At 44.7% G+C, this 22,295-nt stretch overlaps 2 protein-coding genes across 3 annotated transcripts; one reads left to right on the plus strand and one right to left on the minus strand.

Annotated features, from left to right (window-relative positions):
• Positions 1 to 80: 80 nt before the first annotated feature.
• On the plus strand, positions 81 to 20,184 carry foxk2a (forkhead box K2a). Of its 2 annotated transcripts, XR_013819184.1 has the most exons (10): positions 81 to 1,090; positions 1,866 to 2,060; positions 3,024 to 3,165; positions 3,242 to 3,388; positions 7,189 to 7,382; positions 7,793 to 7,977; positions 11,947 to 12,201; positions 12,702 to 12,860; positions 18,383 to 18,623; positions 19,788 to 20,184. XR_013819184.1 is itself a non-coding variant. In XM_079851237.1 (9 exons), exons 1-9 carry the CDS (start codon positions 813 to 815, stop codon positions 18,535 to 18,537), a joined length of 1,710 nt encoding a protein of 569 aa, XP_079707363.1. In that variant the 5' UTR covers positions 81 to 812; the 3' UTR covers positions 18,538 to 19,745. The 2 variants fall into 2 exon arrangements, 1 of the variants encoding a protein (XP_079707363.1); XM_079851237.1 differs by lacking the exon at positions 19,788 to 20,184 and having other exon boundaries at positions 18,383 to 19,745.
• Positions 20,185 to 20,958: 774 nt separating this feature from the next.
• Positions 20,959 to 21,992, minus strand: LOC307146904 (transmembrane protein 238-like). The gene is made up of 2 exons (XM_079851243.1): positions 21,428 to 21,992; positions 20,959 to 21,168 (listed from the first exon to the last, which is right to left on the minus strand). Exon 1 carries the CDS (start codon positions 21,917 to 21,919, stop codon positions 21,437 to 21,439), a length of 483 nt encoding a protein of 160 aa, XP_079707369.1. The 5' UTR covers positions 21,920 to 21,992; the 3' UTR covers positions 20,959 to 21,168; positions 21,428 to 21,436.
• Between the last annotated feature and the right edge of the window lie 303 nt (positions 21,993 to 22,295).

The raw sequence follows: 22,295 nt of genomic DNA on the forward strand, positions 1-22,295 counted from the left end.
CTTCTCTCTCTATTATCGTTTTGAGGAACGTGGCAAAATGAATGATGCATATTTTGCTTCCATGATGATTTGTTTATCTCTAGTCAAGTCACCTTTATTTATACAGCGCTTGTAACAATACAGATTGTTTCAAGCAGCTTTACGGAGATAACTGGAAAATAATACAACACTGTTTAGTCAAGAATGCAACAGTATCTGTATTCTATGAAGCAGCACACCAGCTTCATTACAGGGGCACACATGCCTTTAACCCAGAGCAGAGTCTAAAACTAAACAAGGTGTTACGAGTAGTTTCTGAAAACATCTACAACACATTTATTGCCATGAATGTCATGTGGAGATGAGTTGATCATTATATGTCTTTGGTTAAAACATGTCCGCAGCAGCCGAACTCAGTGACTTCTCCCACACACACACACACACACACACACACACACACACACACACACTACATGCGTGTCAGCCGCTCACAGTGCAACCAACCGCTGACGCCACACGCGCTCGCGCCTCGCTGCTGATTGGCGGATTGCAGTTTTCTCCTCCAGATCTGGAGAGCGATTGGTCGCGGCGGCTGTCAGTCACGCTAGCCCCGCCTCCTCGGTTTGTTTGGTAGGGTTGCTGGTTTTCTCGTTCTCTTGTCGCGGCGGTGGGTTGGAGCCGCTGTCCCCGGGCTGCCGCGTTCCTGCTTATTTATTTCTCATCCTTTGATTCGATCCCCCCACTAAATTCTGCAACCGGGCCTCCCGACCGACACACGGCCGCCCGCTCCTTCCTTCTACAGTGTCCAGACCCGGTCCAGAGAGCGAGTAAAGATGGCGGGCTCGGTTGTCGCCCGGCTCGAGGGCCGAGAGTTCGAGTATCTGATGAAGAAGCGCTCGGTCACCGTGGGCCGGAACTCGTCCCAGGGCTCCGTGGACGTCAGCATGGGCCACTCGAGCTTCATCTCCCGCAGGCACCTGGAGGTGTTCTCCGCCGGGGAGGACGGCTCCGGGAACGGGGACTTCTACCTGCGGTGCCTCGGCAAGAACGGCGTGTTCGTGGACGGCGTGTTCCAGAGGCGAGGCGCGCCCCCGCTGCAGCTGCCCCGAGTGTAACCGCGTTTGTTGTGTTTCAGCACGTGTTGATTATGACAAGCTCGCTGTCTCAGTCTGTTCACACTAAACACTACAGCTTTCTCCTGCGTGCATCTCCAGCATCTTCTCTTAAAGCGTAACAGACGAGTATAGTGGCTGGAGATCCACTGGTCAGTGTGTTGCGGGCTTCATTCAGTCCCGATGACCTTTTAGTTGACCCACATCTGACGTGCACTGGACCCATTCATAACATGACAAAAGGAGTAGTCAGAATTAGTAGCCTGGTTAATGTGATTCATAGTTTAATGCACACTAATGAATGATTATGAGAATATATCGTGTAAATCTAATGCAATCACACTTTATTAACGCCATATTTTGACCATGCATGGAGGAAGGACCACAGTGTGTTTACAGTTCTTCTTATTCCACCTTTATTTAGACGATGTGGTTCGCGTTTGTTTTGTTGGTGCAGAGGGTCTGTATTAAATCAGCTGCACCTCAGATCATAAAGATAGAGCTATTAATGGTTAGCAGAAGCGTTTACCATCACATAAAGGCCATTGAAGGGTGAGCCAAGATTCATGTGTATATATATATATTTCTGATGAAATATGAGTCATGTAATCAAGCCAGTCTGGTGTCCATATATAAACCGGCTGTACTGTTGCTGAGGCGTTGTTTATCAACATCAATGCGTTTCATTTTCATGGATATTTACTTTAAAAATACCACGTGATAAACTTGTGTAATAGGTTGAAATCACTAACTCTCTTGTTTGCTGTTTTGCAGGTGCACTTTCCGATTTCCCAGCACAAACATCAAAATTACGTTCACGGCCCTGTCCAGCGACAGGAGGGAGCGCAGGAACGCCCCGGAGTCTCCCGTCAAAGCGGTCCAGCCCCAGATCTCCCCGCTGACCATCAACATTCCCGACAACATCGCACACCTGATGAGTCCACTCCCGTCTCCCACCGGCACCATCAGGTCAGAACCCTAACCTTAACCCTAACCTTTAACCCTAACAAACATCATCTCCATTGGTTTGGTCAATATTCAAATCACGATTATTAAAGGGCGATATGATCAAAGTTAAACTTGACTAGAGATCAGTATACTGATACTGCAGCAAAAAATAATAGTAGGTTAGCTAATAAAACCCTCAAAACAGTTACAGAGGACATTCGGCAATACATAAAAACAGAGAAACTAATTACAAACAAAACCGGCAAAATATATAATACAACAGAACAAAAATACAAATGAAATAAACAGTGTTTTAGGTTTTTCAGGAAGATGTACTAACAGTGGAATTCAGAAACATAAAAGCCTACAACAGAAACTGAGTGACCAAATGTAAAATACATCTGCAGAGTCTTCTCTGTATACATTATTTTTATATTTATTTATTTATTTATTAATCCTTATTAAAGCTTCAAAAGGTATTCATTCAAGAGCAGTGAGTGGTTTTGATTAGCATTAATGGGTTTGACTAATGCAGTAATAATGGGCTGCTGTCCCTTTAAGAGCCGCACTGATCCGATGGATCCGATATACTGTTACACGCTCATCCCTTTCCCAGCTGTTCACAGACATCACGACGGCGGTCGACGGTTTAGCGTGTGGGCTGTCTGAGCGCTTAGCCGCGGATCCGAAGCCCACGGTATAGTTCGCTTGTGCGCGGTTGGCTCCGTCTCGGAGAAGCGCTGGGAGAACAGCGTCTCTCTAAAGATCAGGAACATCCTGCAGTTCAGCAGCAGTGGACTTCATCTCTCACTGATCTGGCTGATTCGGGTGTGCAGTCTGGCTTGGGGAGGAGCGAAAGCACAATAATCGTTTCACCTCGAAATCTAAAATCAGTCGCGATCCATTGCACAGCGCTGCTCATCATCACTGGGATATTTTTAAAGCACAAATGTATTGAATTATGCATCTGTCATGTTTCCTCAGCGCTGCTAACTCGTGTCCGTCGAGTCCGCGAGGAGCGGGTCTCTCCAGCTATAAGATTAGCCGCGGCCTCACAGCGGAGCTCATCAATGAGAACTCCCAATCCGAGAACGACAAGGAAGCTTCCGGAGGAGACAGTCCGAAAGTAAGAACGCATGTGATGTCTCGCTCATCAGGGCGCCTCGGATCTGCCGGTAACGTGTTGTTCTTGTGTTTTACAGGACGACTCCAAGCCTCCGTACTCGTACGCTCAGCTCATCGTTCAGGCCATCACGATGGCAGCAGACAAGCAGCTCACGCTGAACGGGATATACACACACATCACCAAGAACTATCCGTATTACAGGACAGCAGACAAGGGCTGGCAGGTGAGTGTCCATCGTAGGGCTGCACGATTAATCGAAAAAAAATCACGATCTCGATTCCAACATAAATGCGATCTCATTTCTTAATGATGGCGATTCACTTCCGTGTATTTCCCTGCATTCAGACCTCTGCAGAAAAAGCAGCCAATTACAATTCCCTTGTTGTACAGCCTACCGAAGTTAATGAAAAGTGTATGATAATAATAATATTCAAGTTGTACCGGCAAAAGTGCGTGTTCAGTGCTGTTCGCGAGTGTCACGAGTCACCACAGCAATCAACTAACCGCTTACGTTTCTGTGGTGATCTAATAGTTACAGCTCCTGCACTGGATTCAAGCAGCTGCAGCTTGTTTAAGGTAATGGCGAAAACCATGTTAGAACAGCAGCGAAAATGTAAAAGTAGGCTATATAAACTTTAATATATCCTTTTATTGAAACGGTGCTTTGCTGTCCTTTTACTTTCACTTTTGCGCAGAGACAATTTTATGTCCTATAAATGTGTCGTATTTTGGATAATCCGCGCAGATTTCAGTTGATGATTCTGTTTAAAGTTATTAATAACAAATCATGGATGAAAGAGAAAGAAAAGAGCAGAATGTGCTTTATATCGAAAATAAATATTAAAAGCGCGATAAGTCGCGAAAGAGAACTGAATTATACTGACAGGAAGCTCAGCGCGCTCCGAGCGCAACACGGACACGCAGTCTTTGTCTCCGGTTGCGCGTCTAAACGGCCAAATAAACACAGAAATATATCAAAATGCCAAGTCGCGTATTCCCGTAAACACAGTAGATGTAAGTACTGTGTACATTCTGTGCCAAATGGAGCAAAAATCACAGGTTCTATTTAGTTATTTTTATTTAGGCTATTATTGTATATGTTAATGTTCTCTTATGTTCAACAACATAAAGCTTTAAAATTATTCACTTTAAGGGGGCTAAAATAAAGAAAAGAGACAATTTTTGTTTCTCCTGCACTTTATTATACTGAATGTGCTTTGTTTTTTTGTTGTTGTTTTTTTTTTTTGTACTTGAGTGCAATACATTTTGGTTGAAAAAATGAGAATCGTGTAAGAGAATCGTGATCTCAATTCCCATGGAGAAAAATCGTGATTCACATTTTAGCAAGAATCGTGCAGCCCTAGTCCATGGCTCTTCTGTGTGTTCATGTGTTCAGCGTCTGAGTCGGGTCACGTGTTCAGCGTCTGAGTCGGTTCACGTGTTCAGCGTCTGAGTCGGTTCACGTGTTCAGCGTCTGAGTCGGGTCACGTGTTCAGCGCCTGAGTCGGGTCACGTGTTCAGCGCCTGAGTCGGGTCACGTGTTCAGCGCCTGAGTCGGGTCACGTGTTCAGCGCCTGAGTCGGTTCACGTGTTCAGCGCCTGAGTCGGTTCACGTGTTCAGCGCCTGAGTCGGTTCACGTGTTCAGCGCCTGAGTCGGTTCACGTGTTCAGCGCCTGAGTCGGTTCACGTGTTCAGCGCCTGAGTCGGTTCACGTGTTCAGCGCCTGAGTCGGTTCACGTGTTCAGCGCCTGAGTCGGTTCACGTGTTCAGCGCCTGAGTCGGTTCACGTGTTCAGCGCCTGAGTCGGTTCACGTGTTCAGCGCCTGAGTCGGTTCACGTGTTCAGCGCCTGAGTCGGTTCACGTGTTCAGCGCCTGAGTCGGTTCACGTGTTCAGCGCCTGAGTCGGTTCACGTGTTCAGCGCCTGAGTCGGTTCACGTGTTCAGCGCCTGAGTCGGTTCACGTGTTCAGCGCCTGAGTCGGTTCACGTGTTCAGCGCCTGAGTCGGTTCACGTGTTCAGCGCCTGAGTCGGTTCACGTGTTCAGCGCCTGAGTCGGTTCACGTGTTCAGCGCCTGAGTCGGTTCACGTGTTCAGCGCCTGAGTCGGTTCACGTGTTCAGCGCCTGAGTCGGGTCACGTGTTCAGCGCCTGAGTCGGGTCACGTGTTCAGCGCCTGAGTCGGGTCACGTGTTCAGCGCCTGAGTCGGGTCACGTGTTCAGCGCCTGAGTCGGGTCACGTGTTCAGCGCCTGAGTCGGGTCACGTGTTCAGCGCCTGAGTCGGGTCACGTGTTCAGCGCCTGAGTCGGGTCACGTGTTCAGCGCCTGAGTCGGGTCACGTGTTCAGCGCCTGAGTCGGGTCACGTGTTCAGCGCCTGAGTCGGGTCACGTGTTCAGCGCCTGAGTCGGGTCACGTGTTCAGCGCCTGAGTCGGGTCACGTGTTCAGCGCCTGAGTCGGGTCACGTGTTCAGCGCCTGAGTCGGGTCACGTGTTCAGCGCCTGAGTCGGGTCACGTGTTCAGCGCCTGAGTCGGGTCACGTGTTCAGCGCCTGAGTCGGGTCACGTGTTCAGCGCCTGAGTCGGGTCACGTGTTCAGCGCCTGAGTCGGGTCACGTGTTCAGCGCCTGAGTCGGGTCACGTGTTCAGCGCCTGAGTCGGGTCACGTGTTCAGCGCCTGAGTCGGGTCACGTGTTCAGCGCCTGAGTCGGGTCACGTGTTCAGCGCCTGAGTCGGGTCACGTGTTCAGCGCCTGAGTCGGGTCACGTGTTCAGCGCCTGAGTCGGGTCACGTGTTCAGCGCCTGAGTCGGGTCACGTGTTCAGCGCCTGAGTCGGGTCACGTGTTCAGCGCCTGAGTCGGGTCACGTGTTCAGCGCCTGAGTCGGGTCACGTGTTCAGCGCCTGAGTCGGGTCACGTGTTCAGCGCCTGAGTCGGGTCACGTGTTCAGCGCCTGAGTCGGGTCACGTGTTCAGCGCCTGAGTCGGGTCACGTGTTCAGCGCCTGAGTCGGGTCACGTGTTCAGCGCCTGAGTCGGGTCACGTGTTCAGCGCCTGAGTCGGGTCACGTGTTCAGCGCCTGAGTCGGGTCACGTGTTCAGCGCCTGAGTCGGGTCACGTGTTCAGCGCCTGAGTCGGGTCACGTGTTCAGCGCCTGAGTCGGGTCACGTGTTCAGCGCCTGAGTCGGGTCACGTGTTCAGCGCCTGAGTCGGGTCACGTGTTCAGCGCCTGAGTCGGGTCACGTGTTCAGCGCCTGAGTCGGGTCACGTGTTCAGCGCCTGAGTCGGGTCACGTGTTCAGCGCCTGAGTCGGGTCACGTGTTCAGCGCCTGAGTCGGGTCACGTGTTCAGCGCCTGAGTCGGGTCACGTGTTCAGCGCCTGAGTCGGGTCACGTGTTCAGCGCCTGAGTCGGGTCACGTGTTCAGCGCCTGAGTCGGGTCACGTGTTCAGCGCCTGAGTCGGGTCACGTGTTCAGTGCTGTTGTGTTTGTACGGGTTTGATGTGAACTTTCCTAAAAAAAAATCCAGACAGAAAATCCACAAGATGTGGACAGCAATGATAATACAATGTTTAAAATGAAGTTCTAGCTTTCCAAATTTGTTCAAATATTTAAAGGGCTCATATATCAAGATCAGTCTCGTGGTTTTTGATCTTGTGATATAAAAGACAGATGGGTTCAGATCTGTCACATGACCTTCCACATGTACAAGTTAACGAAGATAGAGCTGTTATTCCTTACTGACCACAGAACTGATAAATGCTGAAAACTCCTGCTCTTCCTGAGTGTTTATAGCTGCAGATCCTTCTTTAATCTTTTAACATGATTCCTGCTGGTTTCACAGCACACAGTTTGAGAGTGAATGTGCAGAGAAAAGGGTGGAGAGTAAAAAACAGAGATGGGAATAAACCTGAAGCGCAGGAGGGAAACGAGCGTCAGTGATGTAGTTCACTGGCTTCATCATTACAGTCTCAAATCAGATTCAGATCTTTTGACCCTTAACCTTTCTGTCTCATGTTTCTCTTCCAGAACTCGATTCGTCACAATCTGTCCTTAAACCGCTATTTCATCAAAGTGCCCCGATCCCAGGAGGAGCCGGGAAAAGGCTCGTTCTGGAGGATAGATCCCTCATCCGAGGGGAAGCTCGTCGAACAGGCGTTTCGTAAGCGTCGGCCTCGTGGCGTTCCCTGCTTCCGGACTCCCCTCGGCCCGCTATCATCCAGGTGATCCGGGTTTACTGTAACCCTATCGACTGTGTGTTTATTACTGTAACCCTATCGGGAGAGAGAGTTTATTACTGTAACCCTATCAGGAGATAGTTTATTACTGTAACTCTCGGGTGGATCATGTGTTTGCCGGTGCCTGTGGAACAGATGACCAGTGTCTGTTACTGAACCAGCAGGACATTATCTTAAATCAGAGTTAAAAGCGCATCTATTCTCTTTAATCCTCCTGATGTCTGATGTTCTTTGTCATGCATGACTGTTTTAATCTTTTGCCTGTGATTTAAAAAAAAAAAAAGTATTGTATTTGTAACTTATTTAAATCATTGTTTAGAACATTGGCCAACCGTCTCTGTTTTTAACTGCTTTATAAAAAAACTAAGATTAGTTTTCCTCTTTCTCCCTCTCAGGAGCGCTCCGGCATCTCCGAACCACACTGGGGTGCTGTCGGCCCACTCCAGCGGCGTTCAGACTCCAGACAGCTTATCTAGGGAAGGCTCGCCTGTTCCCATGGAACCCGATCCGGCTCCGGCTCCGGCCATCCAGCCCAAACTAGCAGTCATTCAGGAGGCCTGTTTCACACAGAACACTGCAGGTAACGGCAGGGATAGAACTGTACCACTGCTGACACTAGAGCCGGAGAGGGTGTGTGTGTGTGTTTGTGTGTGTGTGTGTGTGTGTGTTTCAGGCCTACAGCTCGAAGTCCAGTGATAAAGGCTCCAGACTTGACTCGAACTCCAGTGATAAAGACTCCTGACTTGACTCGGACTCCAGTGATAAAGGCTCCAGACTTGACTCGAACTCCAGCGATAAAGACTCCTGACTTGACTCGACTCGGACTCCAGTGATAAAGGCTCCGGACTTGACTCGGACTCCAGTGATAAAGACTCCGGACTTGACTCGGACTCCAGTGATAAAGACTCCGGACTTGACTCGGACTCCAGTGATAAAGACTCCAGACTTGACTCGAACTCCAGTGATAAAGACTCCTGACTTGACTCGACTCGAACTCCAGCGATAAAGACTCCAGACTTGACTCGACTCGGACTCCAGTGATAAAGGCTCCGGACTTGACTCGGACTCCAGTGATAAAGACTCCGGACTTGACTCGGACTCCAGTGATAAAGGCTCCAGACTTGACTCGGACTGCAGTGATAAAGACTCCTGACTTGACTTGGACTCCAGTGATAAAGACTCCTGACTTGACTCGACTCGGACTCCAGTGATAAAGGCTCCGGACTTGACTCGGACTCCAGTGATAAAGACTCCGGACTTGACTCGGACTCCAGTGATAAAGGCTCCAGACTTGACTCGGACTCCAGTGATAAAGACTCCTGACTTGACTTGGACTCCAGCGATAAAGACTCCAGACTTGACTTGGACTCCAGTGATAAAGACTCCAGACTTGACTCGGACTCCAGTGATAAAGGCTCCAGACTTGACTCGAACTCCAGCGATAAAGACTCCTGACTTGACTTGGACTCCAGCGATAAAGACTCCAGACTTGACTTGGACTCCAGTGATAAAGACTCCAGACTTGACTCGAACTCCAGCGATAAAGACTCCTGACTTGACTTGGACTCCAGTGATAAAGACTCCAGACTTGACTCGGACTCCAGTGATAAAGGCTCCAGACTTGACTCGAACTCCAGCGATAAAGACTCCTGACTTGACTTGGACTCCAGTGATAAAGACTCTGGACTTGACTCGACTCGAACTCCAGCGATAAAGACTCCAGACTTGACTCGACTCGGACTCCAGTGATAAAGGCTCCGGACTTGACTCGGACTCCAGTGATAAAGACTCCGGACTTGACTCGGACTCCAGTGATAAAGACTCCTGACTTGACTCGACTCGGACTCCAGTGATAAAGGCTCCGGACTTGACTCGGACTCCAGTGATAAAGACTCCGGACTTGACTCGGACTCCAGTGATAAAGGCTCCAGACTTGACTCGGACTCCAGTGATAAAGACTCCTGACTTGACTTGGACTCCAGTGATAAAGACTCTGGACTTGACTCGGACTCCAGTGATAAAGACTCCTGACTTGACTCGACTCGAACTCCAGCGATAAAGACTCCAGACTTGACTTGGACTCCAGTGATAAAGACTCCAGACTTGACTCGGACTCCAGTGATAAAGGCTCCAGACTTGACTCGAACTCCAGTGATAAAGACTCCAGACTTGACTCGGACTCCAGTGATAAAGGCTCCAGACTTGACTCGAACTCCAGCGATAAAGACTCCTGACTTGACTCGACTCGGACTCCAGTGATAAAGGCTCCGGACTTGACTCGGACTCCAGTGATAAAGACTCCGGACTTGACTCGGACTCCAGTGATAAAGGCTCCAGACTTGACTCGGACTCCAGTGATAAAGACTCCTGACTTGACTTGGACTCCAGTGATAAAGACTCTGGACTTGACTCGGACTCCAGTGATAGAGACTCCAGACTTGACTCGGACTCCAGTGATAAAGGCTCCAGACTTGACTCGGACTCCAGTGATAAAGACTCCTGACTTGACTTGGACTCCAGTGATAAAGACTCTGGACTTGACTCGGACTCCAGTGATAGAGACTCCAGACTTGACTCGGACTCCAGTGATAAAGGCTCCAGACTTGACTCGGACTCCAGTGATAAAGACTCCTGACTTGACTCGACTCGGACTCCAGTGATAAAGACTCCGGACTTGACTCGGACTCCAGTGATAAAGACTCAGGACTTGACTTGAACTCCAGTGATAAAGACTCTAGACTTGACTCTACTCGAACTCCAGTGATAAAGACTCCTGACTTGACTTGGACTCCAGTGATAAAGACTCCTGACTTGACTTGGACTCCAGTGATAAAGACTCCTGACTTGACTCGAACTCCAGTGATAAAGACTCCAGACTTGACTCGGACTCCAGCGATAAAGACTCCAGACTTGACTCGGACTCCAGCGATAAAGACTCCTGACTTGACTTGACTTGAACTCCAGTGATAAAGACCCCAGACTTGACTCGACTCGAACTCCAGTGATAAAGACTCCGGACTTGACTCGAACTCCAGTGATAAAGACTCCAGACTTGACTCGAACTCCAGTGATAAAGACTCCTGACTTGACTTGGACTCCAGTGATAAAGACTCCTGACTTGACTTGAACTCCAGTGATAAAGACTCCAGACTTGACTCTACTCGAACTCCAGTGATAAAGACGCCAGACTTGACTCGACTCGGACTCCAGTGATAAAGACTCCGGACTTGACTCGAACTCCAGTGATAAAGACTCCGGACTTGACTCTACTCGAACTCCAGTGATAAAGACTCCAGACTTGACTCGGACACTAGTGATAAAGACTCCAGACTTGACTCGGACTCCAGCGATAAAGACCCCAGACTTGACTTGACTTGAACTCCAGTGATAAAGACTTCGGACTTGACTTGAACTCCAGTGATAAAGACTCCAGACTTGACTCGAACTCCAGTGATAAAGACTCCAGACTTGACTCGAACTCCAGTGATAAAGACTCCGGACTTGACTCGAACTCCAGTGATAAAGACTCTGGGCTTGACTCGGACTCCAGTGATAAAGACTCCGGACTTGACTTGGACTCCAGTGATAAAGACTCCAGACTTGACTCGGACTCCAGTGATAAAGGCTCCAGACTTGACTCGGACTCCAGTGATAAAGACTCAGGACTTGACTCTACTCGAACTCCAGTGATAAAGACGCCAGACTTGATTCGACTCGGACTCCAGTGATAAAGACTCCGGACTTGACTCGAACTCCAGTGATAAAGACTCCTGACTTGACTTGGACTCCAGTGATAAAGACTCCTGACTTGACTTGGACTCCAGTGATAAAGACTCCAGACTTGACTCTACTCGAACTCCAGTGATAAAGACTCCAGACTTGACTCGGACTCCAGCGATAAAGACTCCAGACTTGACTTGACTTGAACTCCAGTGATAAAGACCCCAGACTTGACTCGACTCGAACTCCAGTGATAAAGACTCCAGACTTGACTCTACTCGAACTCCAGTGATAAAGACTCCAGACTTGACTCGGACTCCAGTGATAAAGACTCCAGACTTGACTCGGACTCCAGCGATAAAGACTCCAGACTTGACTTGACTTGAACTCCAGTGATAAAGACCCCAGACTTGACTCGACTCGAACTCCAGTGATAAAGACTCCGGACTTGACTCGAACTCCAGTGATAAAGACTCCAGACTTGACTCGAACTCCAGTGATAAAGACTCCAGACTTGACTTGACTTGAACTCCAGTGATAAAGACCCCAGACTTGACTCGACTCGAACTCCAGTGATAAAGACTCCAGACTTGACTTGACTTGAACTCCAGTGATAAAGACCCCAGACTTGACTCGACTCGAACTCCAGTGATAAAGACTCCGGACTTGACTCGAACTCCAGTGATAAAGACTCCAGACTTGACTCGAACTCCAGTGATAAAGACTCCAGACTTGACTCGAACTCCAGTGATAAAGACTCTGGACTGGACTCGGACTCCAGCTTAAAGACTTGTGAACATCTCTGGTCTGACCTGGTTTACTCCCACAGGTTCTCCTCTGAACACGCAGCCGGTCCTCATCACAGTGCAGCGGCAGCTCCCTCAGACCCTGAAGCCCCTAACCTACACTGTAGCTACTCCGGTGTCCTCCTCGTCCCAGCAGCCCCTGCAGACGGTCCATGTGGTACACCAGATCCCGGCGGTGTCCATGGCGACCGTCACCGGCCTGTCTATGGCTGAGCCGGTGTTCAGCCAGACCAGCGCCGTGTCCGCGCGTGAGAATGGAGAGCACCAGGAGGTCAAAGGTGAGCGTGTGGAAGCTCTGTGATAATAGGGCTGAATATCAGAAGCTCTGTGGAATACTTGATTCTGATTGGCCAAAGTCTGATTTCCGGGTGTGTGTTTGTCCAGCTTCCTTTAATCTGGAGACTCGCTCTCTCCCGTTCCATCTTTGTCTGAGTCCAGGCTTCAGTATCAGTCACTGTAATATCGCTGTCGTGTCTTTGACACTGTAATGGATTATAAGAATAAACAGTCAAGAGTTTTAAAACCATTTCAAGTCATATCAATATTTTTTTTGTCCAAATAACCATTTATTTGGTTTAATTTGTGTAATTAATGATATGACTGTTACTACGTCTTGTTTGAAGATGTTTGATGAACCGTTCTTCTTTGTGGAAGCTTCGAGTTCAACTCTCATCAATATTTTGTCCAGTTATTATGTGGAAAGTATCTGAGTATGATGTATAATATCATAACTCGTATCAGAAAGTCTCTGTAAGGCTGTGTGTCGTTTATGTCTCAGTGAAAGTAGAGCCGGTTCCCTCCATCACGACATCTCTGGGCGGGACGGCCCGTGTTCTGCAGACGGTCACTATCGTGGGTCAGCACCAGCTGCCGGTCAAGGCCATCACTCAGAACGGGACGCATGTGGTCTCAGCAGTCCAGGGCTCCGGCAGCACCGGTGAGCCTCTCTCACATCACTAACCCTTCAGGAAGGGTTACAGCATGGGTTATTACAGTATTTACAGAATGGGTTATTACAGTATTTACAGCATGGGTTATTACAGTATTTACAGCATGGGTTATTAGTGTTTACAGCATGGGTTATTACAGTATTTACAGAATGGGTTATTACAGTATTTACAGAATGGGTTATTACAGTGTTTACAGCATGGGTTATTACAGTATTTACAGAATGGGTTATTACAGTATTTACAGCTTGGGTTATTACAGTGTTTACAGCATGGGTTATTACAGTATTTACAGCATGGGTTATTACAGTATTTACAGCATGGGTTATTACAGTATTTACAGAATGGGATATTACAGTATTTACAGCATGGGTTATTACAGTATTTACAGCTTGGGTTATTACAGTATTTACAGCATGGGTTATTACAGTGTTTACAGCATGGGTTATTACAGTGTTTACAGCATGGGTTATTACAGTATTTACAGAATGGGATATTACAGTATTTACAGCTTGGGTTATTACAGTGTTTACAGAATGGGTTATTACAGTATTTACAGCATGGGTTATTACAGTGTTTACAGAATGGGTTATTACAGTGTTTACAGCATGGGTTATTACAGTATTTACAGAATGGGTTATTACAGTATTTACAGCATGGGTTATTACAGTATTTACAGAATGGGATATTACAGTATTTACAGCATGGGTTATTACAGTATTTACAGCATGGGTTATTAGTGTTTACAGCATGGGTTATTCCAGTATTTACAGCATGGGTTATTCCAGTATTTACAGAATGGGATATTATAGTATTTACAGCTTGGGTTATTACAGTATTTACAGAATGGGTTATTACAGTGTTTACAGAATGGGTTATTACAGTATTTACAGCATGGGTTATTACAGTGTTTACAGCATGGGTTATTACAGTATTTACAGAATGGGTTATTACAGTATTTACAGCATGGGTTATTACAGTGTTTACAGCATGGGTTATTACAGTATTTACAGAATGGGTTATTACAGTATTTACAAAATGGGATATTACAGTATTTACAGCTTGGGTTATTACAGTATTTACAGCATGGGTTATTACAGTGTTTACAGCATGGGTTATTACAGTGTTTACAGCATGGGTTATTACAGTGTTTACAGAATGGGTTATTACAGTATTTACAGCTCGGGTTATTACAGTGTTTACAGCTTGGGTTATTACGGTGTTTACAGCTTGGGTTATTACAGTGTTTACAGCTTGGGTTATTACAGTGTTTACAGCTTGGGTTATTACGGTATTTACAGAATGGGTTATTACAGTGTTTACAGCATGGGTTATTACAGTGTTTACAGCATGGGTTATTACAGTGTTTACAGCATGGGTTATTACAGTATTTACAGAATGGGATATTACAGTATTTACAGCTTGGGTTATTACAGTGTTTACAGAATGGGTTATTACAGTATTTACAGCATGGGTTATTACAGTGTTTACAGAATGGGTTATTACAGTGTTTACAGCATGGGTTATTACAGTATTTACAGAATGGGTTATTACAGTATTTACAGCATGGGTTATTACAGTATTTACAGAATGGGATATTACAGTATTTACAGCATGGGTTATTACAGTATTTACAGCATGGGTTATTAGTGTTTACAGCATGGGTTATTACAGTATTTACAGCATGGGTTATTACAGTATTTACAGAATGGGATATTACAGTATTTACAGCTTGGGTTATTACAGTATTTACAGAATGGGTTATTAGTGTTTACAGCTTGGGTTATTACAGTATTTACAGCTTGGGTTATTACAGTGTTTACAGAATGGGTTATTACAGTATTTACCAGAGATGGGTTATTACAGTATGTACAGCATGGGTTATTCCAGTATTTACAGCTTGGGTTATTACAGTGTTTACAGAATGGGTTATTACAGTATTTACCAGAGATGGGGGACTCGAGTCACATGACTTGACTCGAGTCGCAAATTTAAGGACTTGAGACTTGCTTGACTAAATTAAGAAAATGACTCGACTTGACTTTGACTTGAGATCCAATGACTCGAGACTTGTCTTGATTTGAACTGTATGACTCGAGAATGACTTGATATACATTTTTATATAAATCATCGCAACATCAATTGATGAACAAAATGAAAGCAACGGAACCATTGACGCCAGTCATCAGATTCTGCGCGATTGCGTGACGCTGCACAAGCCCTGAAAAAACATACATCACGGTGAGCGCGCTAAATACAAAAACATCTCCCAGCATCGTTTCTTTTTGGATATAAACACTAGAAATTGACCATATTCATACAAGAAGATTTGCTGTACGCATAATAACTGGCAAGGGATATCGGACGACCATCACAACCAGTCGAACTTCATTCACCACGTCTAAAAGTAAGCTATGGCTTGTTTAACCTGTTTGTTATAGTTAATTTGACTATCTTTAAATCTAGAGAGAATATTGGTCAAAACAGCATGCCTCTTTATACACAATTATGTTTGCAAATGTAGCTTAATGTTGTCAATATTCAAATGATAATTAATGATGGCATATGTTTTGTATAACATTTGCCACATTTCTTTCAAATCATGCTTTAAAGCCAAATATGTCATTCTTTCCAATGACAAAAAACAACATAGAAAACTGTTAATGTTTTGTCGTGTTTTATGTTTCTCTTAAAGCAGGGTTAGATGTTATCTGTTGGGGGCAAAATGCCAGCAGAATTAATATGCACCCAAAATTCAAAATGTGGTGGAAAAATTGCCCTAGTATGAGTTATTTTTGTAATTATAACATATGATATTAACAAATATTTCCAGAATTTTGGCGCAATTGCAAATGTGGTAAAGATTTTATAAAACAGTTCAGTAAACAAAGAGTGAATATTGTGATGTGACATTTTAGACATAATATTCCAAATATTCTCTGTTTTTGCTCTATTTCTCCAATGACAATAGTTCCAAACAAGCCACAGAAAGAGTTATGTGTATTTGTGATTCAGTGACCTAGTTGCTTATTCCAGAACGAATCTGCCGTTTTTAACAAATCAGTTGAATGAATGCTTTCTATGACTCGTACATTAAGACGGTGATTTGGCGCCACCTATTGGCGGTTTTAACTTCATAATTAAAAATATATAACTTATATGAATGCCATTTGGTGGCATAGGAACCATTATACGTGAATTGTGAATTGTTTAATACCTTTTAATGGTCTTCTGCAATGTTTGAGGCATATTTATTTTTTCACGCTTTTAATGTTGGCCTAATTTCAGTTACATTTACATTTTAGGCTATGTAGTTTGAAATTTTAGATTTTATTTTTTAGATTTGTATTGTAGTAACCACTCAGCTGTATGTGGAAATGCATATTTTTAAAAAAAATTGCAAATAAAACCATAGTCCACACAACTTCTGTAGTTTTAACTTATTTTAATATATAAATTCAGTGAAATCATCAAACGTTTGTATGACTTGCCAGTGACTTGTGACCCAAGCTACGACTTGACATAAAGCAGTGACTTGACTTTCACAAAATTGACTTGGACTTGCTTGAGACTCGAAGGTTAAAGGGATAGTTCACCCAAAAATGAAAATTGTCATCATTTACTCACCCTCAAGTTGTTTCAAACCTGTAAGAATGTCTGTTTTCTGCTGAACACAAAAGAAGATATTTTGAAAAATGTCTGTAACCAAACAGTTGATGGACCCCATTGACTTCCATAGTAGGAAAAAAAAAATACTATGGATAAATACTATGGAATACCATCATAAAAGTGCATATATCCATCATAAAAGTGCGTCTGTCTATCATAAAAGTGCATCTGTCCATCATAAAAGTGCATCTATCCATCATAAAAGTGCATCTATCCATCATAAAAGTGCATCTGTCCATCATTAAAGTGCATCTGTCCATCATTAAAGTGCATCTGTCCATCATAAAAGTGCATCTATCCATCCTAAAAGTGCATCTGTCCATCATAAAAGGACATCTATTGATCATAAAAGTGCATCTGTCCATCATAAAAGTGCATCTATCCATCATAAAAGTAGATCTGTCCATCATTAAAGTGCATCTATCCATCATTAAAGTGCATCTATCCATCCTAAAAGTGCATCTGTCCATCATAAAAGTGCATCTATCCATCATTAAAGTGCATCTATCATCATAAAAGTAGATCTGTCCATCATTAAAGTGCATCTATCCATCATTAAAGTGCATCTATCCATCCTAAAAGTGCATCTGTCCATCATAAAAGTGCATCTATCCATCATTAAAGTGCATCTATCATCATAAAAGTAGATCTGTCCATCATAAAAGTGCATCTGTCCATCATAAAAGTGCATCTATCCATCATAAAAGTAGATCTGTCCATCATTAAAGTGCATCTATCCATCATAAAAGTGCATCTGTCCATCATAAAGTGCATCTGTCCATCATAAAAGTGCATAGAATAGGGACAAATGGACTTTGATGGACTTCCAAAAAAAATGCCTATTCACTGCCATTATAAAGCTTGGAAGAGCCAGGACATTTTTTAATATAACTCTGATTGTGTTCGTCTGACAGAAGAATGTCATATACACCTTATTCCTGATGACCTCACTGCGTGTTGCATTATGGGTGACACTTCCGGTTTGGGGAACTTCCATTCAAAAAGACTGAAACGAATCATTTCAAATCATAAGGTTGCCCTAGAAATAAAGCTGATCGTCAGTCTGACTGGATGAGCTGTCAGTTTCCCTTCATGATTTATTTTCAGACATCATGAGAATAACGTTATCCTTGGTATTTCAACGTGACACATGATATAACAAGAATATCTACGGCAAGAGCTCTTTCAGTCGCTGCTTTCTTTTCCTTGTGATTATTTTCTTTTTTCCCTTTGCAATCCACTGTAAAAGTATGAAAAAGGACAACATATCCTGCACATCTGTGGTCTGTTCTCCCGAGGTTAATTTACGATATATTGCATTAATAATTCACTGGAATGTTTGAAGAATCTCGTTATTCTCCTCAAATCCTCACGTCTCTTTCCAGGTTTGTTTTCACAGGTAAATGCAATTTATAATCTGTCAAAATGATGGAAATCACTTTGAAATAGTATCACGTAATGGTGCACATTTTTGATTAATGCAACATAAGTTACATTACACAATACAGAGATATTTAACCCGTCCATTATCGCTGTGCTTTTGGGGTTGTTTGGTCTATTGAAATGCCTTGTTGATGCTTTTACACTTTTAAATTTCCTTTTAATGTTCGCTGGTTGAAGGGTGAGTAGATTGTCATCTCATTGTGACACTTTAACGTATTGTGTTCAAGAGCTAGCCTTCTCACTGATTGTTTACAGCTTAGCGGGAGTCACACCCATAATGCGTAGGAATAAGGTGGATACACCAAGGATGACTTGAGGGAGAGTAAATCATGGGCTGATTTTCATTTTTGGGTGAACTATGGCTTTAATGCTAATGCTAATGCTAATGTCTGGTCCTCAGCGAGTCCGCTGCACATGCTAGCGACGCACGCCTCGGCCTCCGCCTCCCTCCCCACCAAACGCCAGAACGGAGAGCCGGACCAGCAGCCCGAGCCCAAACGGGTCAAGACCGACTCCATCCCAGCGGAGAGAGACCAGCAGACCCACGCCGACTAGACCATCGTCTCCTGACCTCTGACCTCGACTCGTTCTCCCGCCGGCACCTCGTCACCCGTTCCTGAACCCCAGGTGCCATCACTGAGGTGAGATGAAGAGAGGAGCGGCTCTGGTCAGCACTCACAGATATATGCACACTCATATACTCATATAGCCTACTTGAAGTCACAGAATGAAGCGTATTGTTGTTCCTGCCTGGCGTAACCCAGCGGAGAAGCTCGGGCTGATCGTGGACGAGCCCTGAACCCTGAACCCTGATCCAGCAGCCGATGGCGATGGCGATGTAGATGTTTATGTAATTGTCACGCATGTGTATCAGACGTGTGTTCTCCGTTCCCAGAGATCCTGAACATTCACAGTCAGAAATGGACTCGCCAAACCTCGCTAAGACCGATTAGCTCTTACAGTGTCCGCTTCACACTCACGCATGGGAAGGTCGAGCGCTCTTCCCTTGGGAAAGGGAACGTGTGCCGGCTTCTCCAGAATCATGGCAGCTAGCCTCCACGTCCAGCCAATGCAGTCTTGAGTAGATATGCAGTACTTTGTCGTATGTGTACTTTAGGATCTTATTTGTGTGTGTTTCCCGAGGCACAAATACTCAACAACAACGTTTTCCCGTTCTGTTTTCTTTTTAAAGACGTGGACTTGTGGTCATGGAAATGAATGTATTCACTTCATTCTTACTTTTATTTTTTCAGAAGAAAAGAAACACTATTGAGGGTTTGAGTTACTCTATTACATCAGCTCAAAATGATGTTTACTCGCATCCTCTTTTTTCATATTTTAACCAATAACCTATGAGATAGATATATTTCCATTTGTACTTTGTTAAAATATATCATCTTGCATGAACGTGTTGAGAAAATGTGCTGTGCCCGATTCGATTCCTGACGAAAGATGGAAGGAAAAAAAATGCGAAATAATATTTTATACAATTGGGATCATTACTGCACTTACCTTTCGTTTCTAATATTTCCTTTCCTCCCCGTTGTTTTCCTTTGATATTGGAGATGTCGTTGGCTGTGTTTGTTATCTTTGTGTTGAAGTTGTCTCTTTGCCTGTTAATAATATTATTTTATTCTGTTCAAACAACTGAAAGTCTACACGGATGGAACGTGTTCCACAAGGAAAAATAAGTGGTAGATGTTGTTCAGCTTCAGTGGGTATATGCATTTTTTTATAAATTAAATTAAAGCTCCATAACTTCAGTGGTGTGTGTGTGTGAGTGAGTTGCTGCTGTGTGTCTCTAGATGGCGCTGATGATCAAACCTTCCTCACGGGGAACTAGACAGAAATAAGGGAAGAAGTCCTTGGCCAAGCATGAGCCGAGTCCCAGCCGGAGCCGGGCCGAGCGTTCAGGAACGGCCCCTAACACTGAAGTCAAAGAGCGGAGCAATGAGTGATTGTGAAACACACTTTTCTCTTCTGCTGCTGGAAACAAAGAACTGATTTCCGGATAAAGATTGTGCACTTCATGTGTTGGCAGAAACTACAGTAACTGCGTCACTCACTGCTAACAGAAGAGATGAAATGACACACTGATAATTGTTGCCTGTTATTGTCTTTACAGAGTCATTACTGAAAGGGTTAGCTAAGCTTTCAGATGTGTCTTCGATTAGCTGACGAGTTACATGTGATTTAGTAGCGATGATGTTCCTCACTACAGGATCCTGAAGAAGAGGAGATGATGATGAAGAGTGTTTCCCAGATCTGAAGACCCAGCGCGGCGTCTGAACGAGTTTATACGTCACCGCACGACTAACTCTGGATTCTGTTCTGCACTTTTCAAAATACATCGTGTTTCAGAGCAGTTCTACATAAAAAGCTTGTTTCAATTTAAGAAGTATTTTTATCAATTCCTAATGATTGTTCTGGTTAATCCTCAGTGTAGTAATATATCAATATGTCTGTTGTGATGGATTGTAATGTCACTCTCAAACAACGTGTCCATGAGCCGTTCCTGAACTTTCCCTCATCGTCTGTTTGCTGTGATTGTGAAAGACTCCAGTATTTAATGGCTCAAATATCCACACACACAATAGCAGGGTGTGTCTCTCTCCACGCTCTTGTGTTTGTCCGGCAGGTTTTACAGTTACAGTATTCTTCAGCTAACTTCCTCTAGGCTTCACGGAGACGTCCAGAGCGGCTGTTTGCTGTAAACACTCGCCGGCCCGTGAGGAACGAGAGCCGCTGGTTTCTGGCCATCAGGGTCTCTCAGACTTCGGCCCTAATGAAAGTTTGCAGAGGCATATTCATAATGCTCGTTTTAACAGCTCTAATACTGGAAAAGCTGTACAACTTTAAGGTATGAATGAATTAAAACCAGTGATTTTCCACGATTCAGAAGTAAAGGGGCTTCATTAAACGACTGTTTCTCCAGAAAAATGACAAAACAAAGAAACTGGCCAAATGAATCCTTTTCTGACCACTCTTTATTTCATAAAGAATGAAATGTATAAAATGTGAAATATCTTTCAGTATTAACACATTAAAAGTACAAAAACATAAATCATGTATAAAGTGCTCATAGAAATGCATGAAATTGAAAGCTTTTCCCTGATGAATGACTTCATTTCTCAGCCAGTCCAGATGTGAAGGTTTGGTTATGCCCGTCCTGGTCCAGAGAAGCTCCTGTGGAGAGAACAGCAGAAACACTGATGGGTCCAGCCAAACACAGTTATGATCTATTAACTGAGAAATTATGAAGAAGAAAAAAAAAAGACTAACTTTTTTAAAATTGTACAATAATCCTGCATTCATTTCGAAGCTTGTGACATAAACACACATCAACCCGATCACATGTTTAGCGCTCATGTAAACACTACGTTCAGATTCATCAATCGGAATGAATTAAATCCGATTAAAGCAAAAGTTGTGCATGTAAACGCACCGGTTCCTGTCAGATCCGCTCCAGCTTCCCGATAATCCCGACCATCCCGGGGTTCCTCAGGATCTCCATGTCCAGCTTCTTCTCCTCAGAACTTCGCTCATAAGCCTCGTTCACGATTCCCGCGTTTCCCCAGGTGATCCGCGTCGGGGCGTGATGCGTCAGCGAGCTCTTCCCGGGATCCGTGCTCGTCTTCCCGGGATCACTGCTCTTCTTCCCGGTGTCGGACAGCCGCTCGGAGAGTTTGCTCGCCCAGTGCACAAAGGTATCAAACCTCCTCTTCTCTAGATCCTCATAGGAAACTTTGATGTTCCCCGTGTACCACATGATCCACCAGAAAAGACTGAGGAAAACTATTAATGAGCCAGAGTAGATTAGAAAGTCTCCGTAAAATATTCCTTCCACTCGCAGATTGGCAAAAATCCCGAGTAAAAGCAAAGCGAACCCGATGATGTCGAACGCGAGTCCGAGGACGAGTAACGCGGCGCAGCCCATCGCGAACCTGCACACACACACTCTCTCTCGACTGGCATTTATTCTTCTTTACACCTGTAAAATACACCTGTGGGATACACCTGCTTGTGGCCCCGCCCTGCGTGTGACGTCACCCAGAACGAACCTGTAAGTGCGCATGCGCGCTCCGACACGCGGAGTTGTTTTGAGTGCTGCATTATTAATTTTAACAATAACGCCTCGGTCATGGGTTTGATTTGAACACTGAGATGATTGGTGAAACAAAGAGGTAACTAATCATAAACAGTTTTAATTTTGTGTGAAAATTATTTTTATTACGATATAGTTGCCTGACGGGTTTTTTTTCTTCAAAGGTTACTAACTTCTTGTTTACTAGGAGAAAATCGTCTGAGATGAA

The sequence above is a fragment of the Squalius cephalus genome (assembly GCF_949319135.1).
Source record: "Squalius cephalus genome assembly, chromosome: 19".
Taxonomy (NCBI): Eukaryota; Metazoa; Chordata; class Actinopteri; order Cypriniformes; family Leuciscidae; genus Squalius; species Squalius cephalus.

Bases quoted from the DNA above. Each gene is read 5' to 3' on its own strand.
- foxk2a (XM_079851237.1), top strand. From the start codon at position 813: ATGGCGGGCTCGGTTGTCGCCCGGCTCGAGGGCCGAGAGTTCGAGTAT. The intron at 2,061-3,023 runs GTCAGAACCCTA...ATGTTTCCTCAG, and splicing joins TCTCCCACCGGCACCATCAG to CGCTGCTAACTCGTGTCCGT. The intron at 12,202-12,701 runs GTGAGCGTGTGG...TTTATGTCTCAG, and splicing joins AGAGCACCAGGAGGTCAAAG to TGAAAGTAGAGCCGGTTCCC.
- LOC307146904 (XM_079851243.1), bottom strand. From the start codon at position 21,919: ATGGGCTGCGCCGCGTTACTCGTCCTCGGACTCGCGTTCGACATCATC.